The 16,340-nt window shown below is 49.4% G+C and overlaps 1 protein-coding gene across 1 annotated transcript in view; it reads right to left on the bottom strand.

Annotated features, from left to right (window-relative positions):
- JMJD6 (Bifunctional arginine demethylase and lysyl-hydroxylase PSR) overlaps positions 1-16,340 on the bottom strand; it is an 89,046-nt gene that overhangs the window by 48,641 nt on the left and 24,065 nt on the right. Inside the window, exons 3-4 of the mRNA XM_045747435.2 lie at positions 14,739-14,891; positions 3,520-3,716 (exon numbers count right to left, since the gene is read on the bottom strand). Of these exons, the coding sequence (XP_045603391.1) occupies positions 3,520-3,716; positions 14,739-14,891 (350 nt within the window). The remainder of the gene's footprint in view (positions 1-3,519; positions 3,717-14,738; positions 14,892-16,340) is intronic.

The raw sequence follows: 16,340 nt of genomic DNA, 5'->3' as shown, positions 1-16,340 counted from the left end.
GAACCTCATAACGAACCCAGAAAGGGGAGGAAGCCCCAAACCTGAAAGAAGCAGGATTCATCAAAGAGGCGTAATCAGAGTCACGCAGGAGGTAAGATGTTATGGCTGCCCGCACTTCATTGGCTGGGATGCGGGAAGCCGAAAACCTCCGTAAGGACGGGACCGACGAACCTGAAGTGACCCGGAACCGAACCCGAGGAGGGAACGACACCATATCCAAGTCATAAGCAGAAGGGGGAAAGAGAAAACCTCCCTCCGTGTAACAACAAGCCCTGCTGGAAAGGAACAAAACCCCAAGCAGAGTCCAACGGGCCCCAAGGCTCCCAAGTCAATCCCTCCCCAGCCCCAAGGGGCCCCCCATCACAGGCCCCGGGGCGGAGCTGTCCTTCAAGTTCAAGACCCCGGCCTCACAAGAAAGAGCTGGAGTAACCGAAAAAGCAGGGAGAGAGAGAGCCCACTGGTCAGACTCAGATGCCCCGGCACGAGGCCCTGGCTTGAATGCCTCCGTCGCTCATCCGGAAAGGGCAGTCCCTAAGACCGCCTAAGTCTCCACACCATCTAAATCCTGGACTGACTCCAAAACCCTCAGACGCTTCGGAGCCCGAACCAAGGAGAGAGGGGGAGCAGAACGAACCACAGAAGGGAAAGAACAAGGGGCATGGACAGAACTAAGGTCAAAGCAACCAAAACCCCCAAGTCCAGGTCTCTAAACTCAAAACGAGACAGTCTCGAGGCTTCCGGGTCAGCAACCCACCAAGCACGTCGAAGCAACCAAAACCGAGATTGCAACGACTGAGCCACTGGTACCCGAACACCAAATCAGAGGTCCGGGAAACCTGAGTTACCAACAAGCAATAGAGCTCACAGGACTCTGGGTCATAGGTGTCACCGACACAGCAGCAGCATGACGGAGGCAGAAACAGTGAGTGTCCCCCGGAGACAAGGGGACAGAGCAACCTTCAAACTCGTACAAAGCAAGAGGAGACTCAGAAGACACATCCATCGGACCCAATAGCCCCCGTGGGGTTTCCTAGGGCCCTTAGCTTTTCAATCTCCACTAAGGGAAGCCCAGGCAGGGTACTACTAACCGGCTCACAGAACTACCAAACAAACCTCTAAGACTGCACCCCGAGACATGTATGGTCACGGGGGCCTAGCAGGGGTACCACCGAAGTAAATATATAGATATAAGGCATGACTCAACTCAAGGACACATCCCCCGCCAAAACAAAGGAACAAAAAGATACAAAAAAAAACTTAAGAGGACAGTGTACACAGAGGATGCAGAGCTGCCCGCTATGTGAGGTGACAACTAGCTGTGTAAATACCATGCACCCCTACCAGTGACGAATACTAACCCCTACCCACTGACAAACAGGGGAGCAAGAAACCCCCCAGCTGACTCCAAGGGAGGACAAGTACCGAGCAGTAAATGACATAATGGGGGTAGCCCCCAAAATGACTTGTGGAAGGAGGCTCCAAGCCCCAAGGGCAGTACTTACAGGGTGCTTAGGGAAGGGGACCCTAAGCCATGCAGCCCCAGTACTTGTGAATATATTCCCAGCTCGCACACCACCGAATATATAGCAAGAATCAGAAAAGTAGTCTGGAGCTGGAGGTATACAACCGAAGCCCACCGCCATCAGCCAAGAACTGACAAGCTTGGGTAGCCGGCGGAGGGATTGGGGCTCCCCCTTTCCCCTCCTGGGGAGGGTGGTGCGTTGGTAACGAGATAATTTCAGGCTCGTTTCTTTTCTTCATGGGGAGTTCTATCTATTTGTTCGGCTTTAATAGCAATTCTTAACTAGAATAGGGCTTTCTGGGAAAGATAGGCGCCATGTTCAATTGAATGTGCTGACCCGTCGTTGGCAGACATAGCATACTTCAAAATTATATATAAGAGGTCTCTATAGGCCATTGCTCCTCACGCCTCTCTGAGGGGGCCAAGTTCTGGCTCGTTGGTCCCCAGTAGGCCTAGAACTCCATGTACATTGATTGATGCCCAAAGCTAATACTCAGTATCAACCCAGATAGCTCTGGGGAGCCAAAGGGGCTCCCCTCAGAAAAGAATTATTTCTTCTTCATTCCTGCTGTCACTTAGACATTCTGCCTCTACAAGGTTCAGTTTCAGCTTCTCTCTGCCCTCTTTCTTTTGAAAGATCTCGTCTTAACGGCCATACTTTTCCTTCCTCATCATTTTGTAATTTTCTAGAATCCCTGAGTACTTCTTCCATCTGTTTGACACCGTTTAAGGTTATCCTCAAAGGTCGATCTTTCCCTTCTACGTACTTGCCAATTCTCCTGTAGTCACAGACATTCTCTATGGTAGTAAGACCTTCCACTAGTCCAACAATTTTATCTACTACTTTAGCTTCTTCTTCTTCAGTTCTTTCTGACATAGATGTTACCTTCTTTTCTTTCAACCAAAAATTATCAGGGACTTACTTCGATCGACTGTGTTTTGTACCAATTTAGGATTTGATGTCAGTTCCTTTCTGACTTCCAGCCTAATGTTTGTTTTATCCTGGTTGCTGCAGTGTTTGACTTCTTTTACTGCTTTTTCTATTTTTCCTTCTCCTTGACCACTTGTGCATAGGTGAGTTGCATATCCTTCTTGCACTGTTCTATTCCCTGTGTAACTTCTTCCATCAGTACTAACAAAAGCAGTTTTCCCCTTGAATTTCCTTACCTAGCATATTGTAGTCATTAATGTTTAAATTTGCTTTAATTTCTTCCAATGCTATTTTCAAGAGTTTATTTTTCCTCTTCCATGGCTTTGCAATTTGTTTCCAATTTAATCTTGTCCTTACATAAGTCTTTCACTAATCCCTCAACACCTAATACTTTGCTACTCAAGCGGTCATTACTTTCTTTCAATTTGCTAATTATTTCTACATGATAGTTCACTATAATATCTAATTTTGCCAACTTGTTGTGCAGACTTCTTATATCAATGCTTTCTTCATTGAAACTACCAAATTCAAGCTCTGTTTTGTTTTTCTCCTTTGTGGTGGCCATCTTGAATGTCATCGTCTGTACTTCTGTTCACTTCATGTGCCAGGAGAAGTGAATTTGTTCACTTCCCCTGGCACATGTGTTATCTCACCTATTTTTCCAAAGCAAAACACCTTTATGTTCCTTGGGACACCATTCTATCATCAACCTGTTCTACAATACTTAGGAATTTTGAAGTGTGTGTTTGTTTTTATATATATAAATAAATAAAAAGGGTACCACCTCTGGTGCAAGTGTAGGAACCCATAGCCTTGGAGAAGACAATAAAGAGTACTCAGGGAAGACCTTGTGGATACACATTGAACACTGATATTTTCCTCTCATATTATATATATATCTATATATCTATATCTATATATATCTATATATATCTATATATATATATATATATATATATATATATATATATATATATATATATATATATATATTATTTATTATTTTCAAGATTGGTCTCGCTGCATACGTTTATTCTAGAGAAATAGATAAAGAGGGCTGACTAACCTTTTGTGACCACGTAAAAGTGAATTCCAAGCACTAGTTCCAAGTGGATCTATATGAATACCAGTGCCAGAGCGAGAAGGGCCCATAACAAACCATCTGTAGGGAGGCCGACGGTCTTCACCAGTATATTTAAACAAGTCATCTCGAAAATATTTGGGCACTTCGTAGTCCTCTAGGAGCTTTTTACGGCGAACATGCTATAAAAAAATGTTAAGCTGAAGAAGACACCACAAATTTCATAAAAATAATCACTAACCAATTAATTTCTATTAACAATTTTGTCTTGCTCTGAAAAACCAACCATTGCAATTCACAAAGAATTAACAATAAGATCAAATTAATTCAAGAGAATTTATCAACTAATAATCATTATGTCCAGTTACATATGATGCAAATGAGACCATGAAAGCTTTACAAGACATAATCTTGATTGATAACATCCCTACTGATTCTTGTAAATGCCCAAATAGCTTACAAATACCAAAACAAATGAAGTGATACATTCTATGAAAGTGGTCAACCCTCTAAATACTCTCTAGCTATATAGAGGTAATCAGGGTAATTTCCTGGTTTATGAACATTCTTGAGGTCATCTTGAAATGATTTCGGGGCTTAGCGTCCTCATGGCCCGGTCCTCGACCAGGCCTCCTGTTTGTTACACACCCCCAGGAAGCAGCCCGTAGCAGCTGTCTAACTCCCAGGTACCTATTTACTGCTAGGTAACAGGGGCATCAGGGTTAAAGAAACTCTGCCCATTTGTTTCCGCCTCCACCGGAGATCGAACCCGGAACCTCAGGATTATGAATCCAAAGCGCTGTCCCCTCAGTTGTCAGGCCCCATATTCGATCTTACAAATAGTCCCCAAATTGCCTTATTAGCATCTCATCTCTATAAGAACGTAAAATGGAGTGAGAATGTCCCGACATAAACAAAGTACTGTAGGTCCCCCCCCCCCCCAAAAAAAAATGTAACAGGACTTAGATCCAGGAAACAAACCTCAAGACCACTCACAAGGCCAAGAGACACATTCAAAGGTCAAGAGAGAGAAGGCAGAGAAAACAAAAAGGGACTGCAGAGTTGGAAAGACATATGGCGGAGAAGGAAACTGAACAAGAACCCAAAGGAAAACTGAACAATCAAACCACCCGACCTACTTGCAAAGACTAAATGTCACAACAGAGTACTGCCCATCCCCATACTGCCCCAATACTGCCCAAGTTGCTGTTGCCAGTCTTGACAACAGCAACGAAAGAAAGAGGGACCAATGACCCCCAACTCCTGTCCAGGGGTTATCACTCAGAAGCCCCAACATCATAAGACCTAGTAGGAAAAACTAAGCCAGCCGACACAAAATAAAGCAAGAAAGGGAAGGGTGGGTAAACTACATTTTCTTGGACTATCTGAAAACTTGGTTTGTTGCTTCTTGATGCTTCATTTGTTAGGCCTAAGTTGCATCATGCTTTTTGTCTGGTGGCTCTTCACTGCTACCTTCATGCCATTGCATCTTCAGTGGATTCATTGTGGGTTGATCTGAATGTCCTGGTTCCCTGTTCCAGGGATCATGTTTCTCAGGTTGTCTGCAGTGTTATTAACACTTTCGTTCAGGGGCGAAGCAGTCGGCCCCAATAAATAAATTGCCATATCTGCTGGTGACGCATGTTGCGTCAAAATTTAAAATATATGTTAAAATTATATTTTTTATCCAATCATTATGGGACTAGTTTTAGAATCCACGCCTTTAGATTGCAAACAATTTGATATAAAAAATAAATGACGTAGTATGACAATTGAGGTCAGAACACTGGAAATATTATAAATACTTAGATAAGCGTCCGAAATTAAAAATACTGTATTTGTAAAAATTTCATTTATTGTTCGATTATTATGGGGACATTAGTTTTAAAATGCACACCTTTAGGTTAATAACAATTGATACTATAATGAACGACGTAGCACGACAGTTGAGGTCAGAATACTGGAAAGATTATAAATACTTGTGGTGATGAGCATTCAAAATTAAAATGTTTGTTAAGATTCCATTTACTGTTTAATTATTATGGTACTAGTTTTAAAATGTGCATCTTTCGATTGCGAACAATTTGATACCAAAACGAACAATGTAGCTCGAAAATTAAGGTCAGAACACTGGAAAGAGTACATATGTTAGCGTGGATGCGTGCTCCCAGGAAACGCTAGGTCCACCTTGGGGTGGGTTGGGGCGTGCGCGCAGGGTGCGCGAAAGTGTTAAGTCTAGCCAACCTGCAGTCTACCCACATACCGATAACACAAAGCAAATCAGAAACAGGACAGAAATTCACCAAGGCAGAAAACAAGAACTGAGAAATAATCTCCCCAAGTAAGAGCAGAGAACAAAAGGCAAACCCAGAGGCAAATACAGGCAACAAAGACCCCAGTTGACCCCAAGGGTGGCCAAGTATCGAGCAGTAAAAGACACAGTGGGGGTAGATCCCAAAGTGACTTATGGAGGGTGGCCCCAAGCCGCAAGGGTAGTACAGTACTTACAGGGCACCTAGGGAAGGTGGCCCTAGACGCATGCAGCCCGAGTACCGAAGAATATTACTCCTGGCTCGCACACCACCAGTAGAGACAGTCCATGCCGCAAGGCACAGAATCTGAGACAAATTGCAGGAGCCAGAGGCACAAGACCACGCCAGTAACACATCAGCCTAAGAACTGAAGGGTGGATCACCAGCGTGGGGTCTGGGGCTCCCACTTTCCCCTCCCGGGGAGGGGAGTGGGAGGTTGCGCAGACAGTGGAGCGGTGACATGATAACGTCATGCTCGTTTGTTAATTTTTGTTGGGGGGGTTCTGTCCACTCGTTCGGCTTTCGGTAGCAATAGTTTCACCAGAATAGGGGGGTTTGTTTTGGGACGCCTACCTTTCCAAGTGCCAGAGCCGGTCGATTGCAGATATAGAATCCTCCCAACCACATGGGGGTTTCTATAGGCCATTGCTCCTCGTGGCTCTCTTGAGGGGGCCTGGTTCTGGCTCATGGTCCCCGGTAGGCAAGAACTCGGTGTACATTGACTGATATCAGAAAGTTATACACACCTATTCAGCCTGGATAGCTCCGGGGAGCTGACAGGGTTCCCCCCTCAGAAAACCAGCATTGACTGTAATGAAAAGCCATGTTCTGGGTGAGCCACCTTGGCTCCCTGGAGCAATTGGGCTAATATGTTATATATTAGACCAGGGCATTAGTCAATGGAGTTCAGCCAACTGGGAACCACGAGACAGAACCTGGCCCCCTCAGAGAGGCAGAGGGAACAATGGTTCAATGAAAACCCCCCGTGGTTGAGGGTTTTCCTTATCTGACATCGATCGGGGTTTGGCACCCAGAAAGGTAGGCATAACAAAACAGACCCCATATGGTAAACAAATTGCAACTGAAAACCTAACAGAGAGGCAAAACTCCCTCATTTCCCAAGGAAACAAGCAAACATCACACCTCGCCGCCATGCCGCTTTTCCACGCAGTTCTCCCCTTCCCCAGAAGGGAGAGGGGAAAGCCCCGGATCCCCCGCACCAGCTACCCAACAACTCCAGCTCAGAGGCTATCTTATTTCGTGGTTACCTTTAGATGATTTAGGGGCTTAGCGTTCCTATGGCCCAGTCCTCGACCAGGCCTCCTTTTTGTTACACATCCCCAGGAAGCAACCTGTAGCAGCTGTCTAACTCCCAGGAACTTATTTTTTTTACTGCTAGGTGAACGGGCATCGGGGTGAAAGAAAATCTGCCCATTTGTTTCCGCTTTCGCTGGGGATTGAGCCAGAAACCTTAGGACTACGAATCTCGAGCGCTGTCCACTCAGCCGGCAGTCCCTTTAAGGCTAAGCATCAAAACACCGCGAAAACTGCCAACCAGAAGGAGGGAGGGTACCAGGGAGCCTCTGGGGTTCACCCAGAAAATGGCATTTCATTACATTCAATGCTGGTTTTCTAAGGGGAGCCCCTCCAGCTCCCTGGAGCCACATAACTAAAAATAAGGAAAAGAGGGACTTACTCTGGAGGCAGCTGCGACACTCCTCAACACGAAGGCAAGACAACTGACTGCAACCTGCAACCCAAAGCCACATACGAATACCCAAGACCAGGAATGTTGACCAAATAACAGGCAGGCAGGATCCTGTTCGACCTCCAAAATCCCTGCGCCCGAATATCAGCCCAAGACATGTTGCCACACGACAGCTAAAGCAGCAAACTTCCGAACGTCATGGGCACGAGGATAGACCGCAGGCTGGCTAGACTTAATAACCCTGCCAACGACCTAGGAGACCCGAGCCCTGCAACAGGAATATCTAGAGATGATTTTGGGGCTAAGCGTCCCCGCGGCCCAGTCCTCGACCAGGGCCTCCTTTTTGTTACACCCCCAGGAAGCAGCCCATAGCAGCTATCTAACTCCCAGGTATCTATTTACTGCTAGGTAACAGGGCCATCAGGGTGAAAGAAACTTTTTGCTCATTTGTCTCTTCCTTCACCGGGGATCATACCCCGGAACCTCAGGACTACGAATTCGAAGCACTGTCCACTCAGCTGTCAGGCGCCCTCGAGGGAAACCGGATCAACTCAAAGCGCAACCCCGGCCACAGAAGCCGAGACGTCCAGGCAACAACAAAGAGTCGCAACCGGACACAACACATGACATGAACCCGGCCTGACCAAATGCGCATCGATGACACAAGAAGCACTCCGGAAAGCGGCGATCTTGTTCTTCGCCAGAAAAGAATGAGAAGATTGCAACCTAACAAACCAACTACTAGGACTGAAAGAGCAGAAACCCCTGCGATGGAGGAGAGCATGAAGCACACCAACCAGATCCCCAGAGGCCAATGCCAACAGAAAGAGGGCCTTGGAAAAACAGTCTTGAACCTAAGGGGCCACCACGGACCGAGATGAAAATAAAGAGAGGCCAGGATGGTCCTTGGCCATCCTGGCCAAGGACCAGGATGGCTTAGGTGACGCATGAGCAGGCTGGAGGTGAAACAAAACACAAGAAAGCTTATGAAACGGGGCAGAAGTGACATCCACCCCGATCGGAAGCTGGAGAGGCTCTGCCAGTGCTGCATGATACGAGGCGACAGTATTTGACAACAAATGACAGTCCTGAAAAAGCCAAGAAAGGTCAAGACAACCCGATCAGAAATAGAAGATAACCTATGAAGAGAGAAAATGGCAGAATCAATGCCAGGAAACACCATACTGTCTCTGAGACGAAGCTCTCAGGTGGGACACCTTTAACGAAGCCACCTGATCACCATACAAATGGTGACAAACCCGTGTCAAAATGACCAGATGCGAAGAGCGCAGATGAAGACCGAACCAGCTGGTACTGGACTGGTCCGATCTGCTGAAATAGGCTGAGCAGCGGAAAACACTCCTGGGTTCGGACACCGAGCAAGCAGTGCCTGAAACCAAGGCTGGGCTGGCCACCAAGGGGCCACTAGGACTTGGTGGCATCAGTCGCTTTGACTTTGGTTCAGTCCATGCTCCCTGGTCTTTCCCTGTTGTTTGCCCTACTATCCCCCCCCTTCCCTGCTTCCGGCTCCCAAATGTCTGAGGGTTCAAACATAGAACATGTTTGAACAAACACCCAGAACATAGCTCTTGTATGGTACCATACCTCAAGAAGCACATCAGTACATTGGAAAAGAGAGGCGCGAGGAACAATGGCCTATAGAAACCCCCATGTGGTTCTATGTCTGCCATCGACCAGGTCAGGCACCTAAAAAGATAGGTGCCCCCAAAACAAACCCCTATTCTGGTGAAAATTGCTACAAGAAGCTGAACTAGTGAACAGAACTCCCCAAACAGAAACGAGCAAACGAGCATGACGTCACACGTCACCATGACGCTGTGTGCGCAGCTCCCCCCTCCCTGGAAGAGGTAAGAGGGAGTCCCAGACCCCCGCACCGGCAATCCACACCCCAGTTCTCAGGGTAGATATAAAAAAAAACACGAAAAACTGCCGACCGGGGGAGAGGGAGGGTTGCCGGGGAGCCTCCTGGTCTCACCCAGCAAATGGTGTTTCATTACATTCAACACTGGGTTTCTGGGGCTCCCCTTCTGCTTCGACACACCCTTCGGCTCCCCGGAGCTACCTACCAAAAGATGAAAACCAGCAAGACTTACCAGGGAGACAGTCGCCGCTCACTCCTTAACGTGAAGTCGAGACAACTGGCTGCAACCGCCAACCCAAAGCGACACAGACCCGACGAGGCTCAGGAACGTTCCCCAAGTAACCTGCAGCCAGGACCCTGTTCGACCTCCAAAAACTCCGCACCCGAATGTCAACCCAAGACATTCCCAAAAACAGCAGCAAGTGCAGTAAACTTATGACGTCATGGGCACGGGGATAGACCGCAGGCTGGCTAGACCGAATAACCCTGCGGACGACCTGGAGACCCGAACCCTGGAACAGGGAAGAAGGGAAACCAGATCAACCCAAAGCGCATCCCGGGCCACAGAGCCCATGGCACGCAAATAACGGCGGAGAGCTGCAACCGGACACAACACATGATGCACCCCCTGCCTAACGAACCAAGCATCAACAACCCAAGGACCCCTCCGGAAAGCAGCAGTCTCATTCTTCACCAGAAAAGGAGGAGATAGCTGCAAACGAACAAACCTACCACCAGGACCAAACGAGCAGAAACCCTTGCGCCGGAGAAAAGCATGAAGCTCCCTGACTCGATCCCCCTAGAGGCCAATGCCAACATGAAAAAGAGCCTTAGAGAAACAGTCCTGAACTGAAGGGGCCACTACAAACCGAGGAGAAGAGAGTTAAGAGAGCACCCTGTCAAGTGACCAGGACGGCTCAAGCGGTGCATGAGCAGGCTGGAGGTAAAACAACGCACGAGACAGCTTGCGAAATGGAGCAGATGTAACATGAATACCGAAAACAAGCTGCAGGGGCTCCGCCAACACCACACGATAGGAGGCGACAGAATTTGGCATACAACGACGATCCTGGAACAACCAAGAAAGGATAAGACAATCTTAACCAATATTGAAGTACATCTACGAAGCGAAAGAAAGAAACCGAAGGACCGCCAAGAGACTTCATACTGCCGCCGAGACGAAGCTCTCAGGTGGGACACCAACAACGAAGCCACCTAATCACCATAGATATGATGATAGTCCCAAGTCAAAAATACCATACGTGAAGACTCGAGAAGATCGAACTAGCCACGTGACACACCATTCCGATCTGCTGAATGAGGCGGAGCCTTGGGAAAACCTCTGGGTTCGTACACCGGGCAAGCAGCGCCTGAAACCAAGGCTGGGCCTCTCCCCTGGTAAGTCTCCAAGCGAGTCAGGACCTGGAGCAACAGCTGAACTGGGGGAAAGAGGTACAGGAACCCCCACCTCAACCAGTCCTGCCGAAAGGCATCGACCCAACGGCCTCGCAGTTGGGGAAGGATGCCACATATATCTGAAGGCAACGTGACCACGCCAACGCAAAGAGGTTCACCTCCTGACACCTGAACGTCTGGTAGAGCCAACGGAACAAGTCGGCATCGACCGTCCATTCCGTGGACAAGGGAACGAACCGAGACAGGCCATCTGCCAAGACGTTAGACACCCCCCCCCCCCCGAATGTGAACTGCAAGGAGAGCCAAATCCCGAGAACTCAGCAGACGAGTCAACTGAAGCGAACAGCACCAAAGAGCCAAGGACCAAATCGAACCCCCTCGGTTCAGACAATGAACCACCGGGGAGCAGTCCGAATGGAGCCAGATCGTCTACCAGTGGCCAATCCGAACTCTCTGAAGAGAAAACCACACCGCTGCGAACTCCCGCACAGTGCTGTGGGCCCGACGGAAGGACGGACCTCACCGCCCCTGGCCGGCCTGGTGAGCATTGGTCACAAAGCTCCAGCCGAGAGACGACGCGTCCGCGAACACATCGAGCGAGGGCTCAAGTAGGCGCCAAGGCACTGAACCCCGAAAAACCCGAAGAGGACACCGGCGATGCAACAACTGATGCAAAGCCCCCGGGGGTCGAACCCAGCGATCGCGAGAGGTGGAAGGGACATCCCCGAAGGAACCAGAACAGCCAACAAAGCCAAACCCGACCCGGCGGGTAGACTAACATCGCAAAGTTCAGGCTCCCACACAGACCCTCGAGCAACCGCCAGGTGACCCGGGAGCCGTCCAGAAAACGGCAAAGGCGGGACCGCAGGCGAAGCAGAGGTTCCGGAGGGAGAGACAAGGAAGCGGTCTGAGAGTCCCAAACAAGATACCAGCCAAGCCCGAACCTAGGAGAGAACTAGATGAGACTTCCTCCAGTTCACCAAAAATCCGAACCCGGCGAGCTGGGAAAGAACCAAATTCCTGGCAAGCAGAAAGGCGGACCGCCTGGGAGCCGATACCAGCCAGTCGTCGAGGTAGGCCAGCACAAGAACACCTAAAAGACGCAAACGGGCCACAACGACCCGTGTCAGGCGTGTGAAAATGCGAAGTGCCAGGTTTAACCCGAACAGGAGACAACGAAAGCAGTAATTCTGATGCCCCACAACAAAACTGAGCCAGTCCCTGAACCCTGGATGAATCGGGACGTGCCAATAAGTGTCCCGGAGATCCAGGGACACCATCCAAGCGCCCGGCTCCAACAGAAGCCAGACCTGGGACAGCGTAGTCATCCGAAAGGAGGGGCAATGAACCCAGGAATTCAAACGGGACAAGTCCAGAATGAACCTCAGGTCCGCACAGTCCCATTTCAGGACTGGGAACCCATCTGAAAGACATCGTCGTTTCAACCACGCCCAAGCGAACCCACTCCAAAATGACCCGACAGAATGCACGGGAAGAGGCCTGCCCCGCCAACCCCAAACCCCCCTGAAGGAGGAGGGGCCACCAAACACCACCACAGGCCGTTGGAAACGACCCGAAAAGCCCACAAATCGTGAGACTAGGCGTAAGCAAACAGAGCAAGCCTCCCCACCATCGCTCCATCAATGGGACGTACCGCGAAAGGGTCAGCGTCCCTTACGAGAACCCAAGCCTTGCACAGAGCGAACACCGCGCCGACCAGACGAAGGCGGTTCCGGCTCCGAAACTGGCACCAGTGGCCTACCCCGACAAGCGGAATCCCCAAGCCCTGGCACGACCCCTCCGAGAAGGCCCTTCCATCCTGGGACCCCCAGGAGAACCAACAAATCGGACATGGGACGACAGCTAGCCGAAGCTGCCTGCAGATACTACGCCACTGCAGAATCGGCAAACAGCAAGGGACAGAAGGGCGAAGACATTCTAAAAGCCAGAGGAAGCATGCACCACATGCCGACAGGCGAGCTGGGAGGCATAAAACAGTGACACTGCATCCAGCAGGATTGGCGCAAACAGCTTCAACAAGGCAGACGACGAGCGAGCCGCCGAGCCCAAGGCACCGGACCCAGGAACGGCCCCAAGTGCCTCCACATTCTCTTTAAGCCAGTCCGAAGACAGCTCCAGGATGGAAAAAACGCAAAGCCGAAGCCAAGAGGCTACGAGCGTGCAAATCCTCAGCAACCTGCACAGCTGAAAGGGAAGGAACCTGCACAACGCCAACATCCCGAGGAAGGGCAGGGGCAAACAAGCACTCACTGAGGTGCTCAAACTCGTCCCCCAGGAAAACCTGAACCACTCAAGCGTGCGGGAATGAAAGAAGGTATGCCATGCCTCCAAAGCAAACACAGGACAGTCCATCAGCCAGGACGACTCCGAAACCTTGTAACAGATCCAATAGGAAAACGAAGACCCAAAGCTGAACGAAGACGGATCCATAATAGAGGCGCAATCCGGGTCAAGTAGGAGGTAAGCTGCATAAGACTCCAGCACCACATGAGGCTGGATGCGGGAAGCAGAAAACCTCCAGAAAGACGGGACCGAAGCACCCGAGGGGACACGAAACCGATCCCAGGGAGGGGCAGACACCAAATCCAATTTGTACATGGAGGGGGGAAAGAAAACCCCATTCTTTGTAACAGTAAGCCCCGCTCATAGGGTAGTAAACCCAGGTGGGGTCCGATGGGGCCCAAGACCCCCAAGTCAGCCCCTCTCCCACCCCGAGAACCTTCACATCAGGACTCGGGGCCGAGTCATCTCCCAAAGCCCTGGCCTCAGAAAAAAAGGCTGGTGCAGCCATAAAAGCCAGACGGAAGGAGGCCCACTGGTCAGACCCAGACGCTTCAGCAGGGAGAACCGACTCGAATGCCTCCGTTGCCACACCAGAAGGGGCATTCCCTGAGACTGCCTGAGTCACAAGACCCTGCCCCAACTCCGAAACCCTCAGATGTTTCAGAGCGATGGGGGGGGGGGGAGAGAGAGATACCAGAGCAAACAACAGCAGGGGAAGAACGAGGAGGTGCAGACAGAACTAAGGCCAAAGCGACCAACACCCCCAAGTCTGGGTCCCTATAAGCAAAACAGTAGCCTCAGGGCTTCTGGCGCAGCAACCGACCTAGCCTGTTGCAATAACCGGAACCTAACATGCAACGCTTGCACTGCCTGTATCCGAATAAAGTCATCAGTGGATTGGGTAAACTGAGTCACCAGCAAGCAACAAAACTCGCAGGACTCTGTGCTGAAAGTGTCACCAATCGAACAGGCAGCGTGACAGAGGCAAAAACAGTGAGTCACCCTGAGACAAGGGGACAGAGCAACTCTCGAACTAGCGCATCAGCCTTAGAACCAGGGTGTGGATTGCCGGTGAGGGGGTCTTGGGCCAACCTCCCGGGGAGGGGGGAGCAGCGCAGACAGCGGCGCGGCAATGTGTGACGTCATGCTTGTTTCTGTTTGTAGAGTTCTGTCCACTAGTTCAGCTTCTTGTAGCAATTCTCACCAAAAGAGGGGTTTGTTTTGGGGTGCCTATTTTTCTGGGTACCTGACCCAGTTGATGGCAGACATAGAATGCTTCCAACTACACAGGGGGGTTTCTATAGGCCATTGCTCCTAGCACCTTTCTGAGGAGGCCAGGTTCTGGCTCGTGGTCCCCGTAGGCCCAAAGAACTCCATACACATGACTGATGCCAAAGTCTAACATTAGCAATATCAGCCTGGATAGCTCTGGGGAGCTGAAGGGGCTACCCCCAGAAAGAGTATTTGGAAGGCAGGAAACCATGAGCATAGCTCTCCTCCTTAGGTAATACACTTAGGTAACTACACACAGTCTCACTCTCTCTAGCAAACTTGTATGGAATTAAATACATCACTTACTTACTTCACCAAAACTACTATCAAAAATGTAGAGTGGACTATCATCATCCGTTGTTTTCATGTAGTCTATATAATACTTCATCTTCATTTTTACACTATATCCCTCATTGTCTTCTCCACATTTGAACTTTTGATTTCGATATTTTTTGGCAAGTCTCTGGAAAATAAATATAAAAACAAATCACAACTCTAGAATAAATTCAGGATAAGAGAATACAGCACAATATATGTAAGGTATAACACATGGTAAATAAAACCAAATATTTTTGCATCCCTGCTTCTTTTTGCAAATACAAACAATAGTATAACAAGTGTCCTGCCACGTGCAAATAGTTCCAATCATCACCTCTGAGTATATTATATACAATACCTGTACAGACATATGATATACACAACATTCAGAACAGCACATTGAATATAATGGGTATTTAGGTTAATGAATGGTGTGCGTTATAGCTGCTGTGTGGGTGGGGTGAGTGCTCACCTACCAGTGTCTATGGGGAAAGTGCGATGTAGCTTGGCAAGATGTAGAAATGGGCACCTTTCAGCTGGGTGGACAGTGCTTCGGATTCGTAGTCCCAAGGTTACGGGTTCGATCCCCGGTGGAGGCAGAGACAAATGGGCAAAAAAAAATTTTCCCCCTGATGCCCCTGTTACCTAGCAGTAAATAGGTACCTGGGAGTTAAGACAGCTGCTATGGGCTGCTTCCTGGGGATGTGTAACAAAACGGAGGCCTGGTCAAGGACCGGGCCGCGGGGACGCTAAGCCCCAAAATCCTCTCAAGATAACCTAAAGATAACCCTAAGGTGAACAAGGGAGTCAGAACACCCTAGCACACAAAGGGCGGCCGAAAACCGAGTAGAAAACGGCCAAGCAGAGGCAGAACCCAAGGAACTTGTGGAAGGTGGCCCCAAGCCCCAAGGGCAGTACTTACCGGGCACCTAGGGAAAGGAACCCTTCGCGCATGCAGCCTGAGGAGTGAAGAATTACTCCTGGCTCGCACACCTCTTATAAGACAGCCACCACAACACAAGGCAGAGCTGAGACCAAGTCTTGAGCCAAAGCACACGACCTCTGCCTAGCACATCAACCTCAGAACTGAGGTCTTGGGTAGTCGGTGCGAGGGGTCTGGGCTTCACCTTCCTCCCTGACGGAGAGAAGGGAGCTGTGCAGACAGCGGCACAGCAATATGGTGACGTCATGCTCGTTAGCTCGCTTTTGTTTGGGGAGTTCTGTCCACTAGTTCGGCTCTCAGTAGCAATTTCTTAACCAGAATAGGGGTTTGTTTTGGGATGCTTACCTTTCTGGGTACTTAACCAGGTCGATGGCAGACATAGAATGCTTCCAACTACATGGAGGTTTCTATAGGCCATTGCTCCTCGTGCCTGTCTGAGGGGGCCTGGTTCTGGCTCGTGGTCCCTGGTAGACCTAAAGAACTCCATACACATGACTGATGCCAAAGTCTGACATTAGCAATATCAGCCTGGATAGCTCCGGGGAGCCAACAGGGCTCCCGTCAGACAGCAGAACTTCTCTTTTTAATTACAGCATATAAAATAAGCCATTATGGCATGCATAATAGTGAAATGCATATATGTATTTTTGT

The sequence above is a fragment of the Procambarus clarkii genome, chromosome 7 (assembly GCF_040958095.1).
Source record: "Procambarus clarkii isolate CNS0578487 chromosome 7, FALCON_Pclarkii_2.0, whole genome shotgun sequence".
In the NCBI taxonomy this organism is placed as follows: Eukaryota; Metazoa; Arthropoda; class Malacostraca; order Decapoda; family Cambaridae; genus Procambarus; species Procambarus clarkii.
The sequence above is the reverse complement of the archived record's forward strand: the minus strand, read 5'-3'. Positions and strand labels throughout refer to the sequence as shown.